Source organism: Olea europaea, unplaced genomic scaffold (assembly GCF_002742605.1).
Source record: "Olea europaea var. sylvestris unplaced genomic scaffold, O_europaea_v1 scaffold30811, whole genome shotgun sequence".
Lineage (NCBI taxonomy): Eukaryota > Viridiplantae > Streptophyta > Magnoliopsida > Lamiales > Oleaceae > Olea > Olea europaea.
This window is the reverse complement of record NW_019249539.1, coordinates 1-1337: the sequence shown is the minus strand read 5'-3', so window position 1 is coordinate 1337 and position 1337 is coordinate 1. Positions and strand designations below refer to the sequence as shown.

Genomic DNA, 1337 nt, shown 5'->3' with positions numbered 1-1337 from the left:
TCTGCGTCTTTTTCCCCTTTTCCCCGCTCTGCTACCCTGATTATTATTATTTAAAATCTTTATGATGGTTTTGAGCTTTTGCCTACAGAATTTTATAATTGGAGCTTTTAAGCCCGCTTGCCACATTTCTGTTTCATTTTCTGATGGGAAGTCCCGAAAGCAGGTACACCTATTGTCACGGTTTTACAATTTTTTCATTGGTGGGCATTGACTTTATATTCAAATGGGAGGCATATACAACATGCAAGCTTCTGTTTTTGTCATTTATGTAGCTGGTTCTTTTTGATGGAAATAATTTGCAAAATTTCAGTTCTCTGTATGGAAGATATGGTCTGTACAAAGGCAATATGGGGGATTGGTGCATGAATATGTGCATGTGGCGAACAAGGGTGGGTGGGAGGAAGGGATTGTTATTTTCACAAACCTTTGTATCATATTTATTCAGCAATTTATTATTATATTGTTTGCTCCCTTGACTCTTTTGTTGGCAGTGGATACTATAACAATAAATACTAATGTAATTCCCTATCTTAACATTTTTGCTCTTGGTTATCTTAATGTTCCAATAGGTTCCGTTGAAGAAGGAGAATGGCCAAACATTAATGGTCCCGCTTTTCCAAAGTCAAGAAAACATTCTTGGCAAGGTATTTCTCTTTCCATTATTTTTGCCATCTTTATGTACATATGAATTCTGGTTCAAAAGTTATTTTGATGTATAAATTTGACGAATCTATCACGTGTATACATTTGCATATCATTTTCCCAGATTTCTATCGAACCAGTTTCGGGAAAGAAGGTTGAGCACAACGGAATCAAAGTTGAACTTCTTGGTCAGATTGGTATGTTTCACATTTATTTTTTGCCATAACCCTAAGTGTACAGTAGCGAATATTATACTGATAACTTGTGTTAGGAGACAGGAGTGGACATTTGAGTTCTGCAGTCTTCAATTTTTAACATTTATTTGGTAACAAATGGAAAAGGTTTTGTCTTTTCTAACTTAATAAGAAGCGATAGAGATGCTAAAAAAGGTTGATGAACAGTAAAAAAACATTTATTTTAGACAATTTCATTTAAAGTGATGGCGAAAGTTCCATTTGAACATGTTATGGTGAAAGCTTCATTTGATCATGTTAATGTAGTTATAATTGACAATTATTCACTTTTCTGTGCTCATTCTTTGTTTGAAGGAGGTGAAATTAGCTCTGGAGTTTCTTAACAATTCAATGGGTGGAATGATATTGATAAGCAGGGCGAGATTATTTTCTGCCAGTTATCTAATTTAGATAACGATTGTCATGCTAATTATTAGACCACTAGTTTGTCCTAAAAAAAAA

General features: G+C 34.2%; 1 protein-coding gene across 1 annotated transcript; it reads left to right on the top strand.

The window, feature by feature from the left end:
- The first annotated feature begins 49 nt into the window (after positions 1 to 49).
- LOC111385072 (vacuolar protein sorting-associated protein 26B-like) lies at positions 50 to 1337 on the top strand. Its single transcript, XM_023009436.1, has 3 exons — positions 50 to 163; positions 570 to 644; positions 767 to 1337. The coding sequence occupies exons 1-3, from the start codon at positions 62 to 64 to the stop codon at positions 866 to 868; spliced, it is 279 nt and encodes a 92-aa protein (XP_022865204.1). The 5' UTR covers positions 50 to 61; the 3' UTR covers positions 869 to 1337.

What these genes read in the sequence shown, in the direction of transcription:
- LOC111385072 (XM_023009436.1), top strand. Translation starts at nt 62, where the DNA reads ATGATGGTTTTGAGCTTTTGCCTACAGAATTTTATAATTGGAGCTTTT. An exon ending in ATGGGAAGTCCCGAAAGCAG is followed by an intron (nt 164 to 569) that starts GTACACCTATTG and finishes ATGTTCCAATAG; the next exon opens with GTTCCGTTGAAGAAGGAGAA. An exon ending in AAGAAAACATTCTTGGCAAG is followed by an intron (nt 645 to 766) that starts GTATTTCTCTTT and finishes TCATTTTCCCAG; the next exon opens with ATTTCTATCGAACCAGTTTC.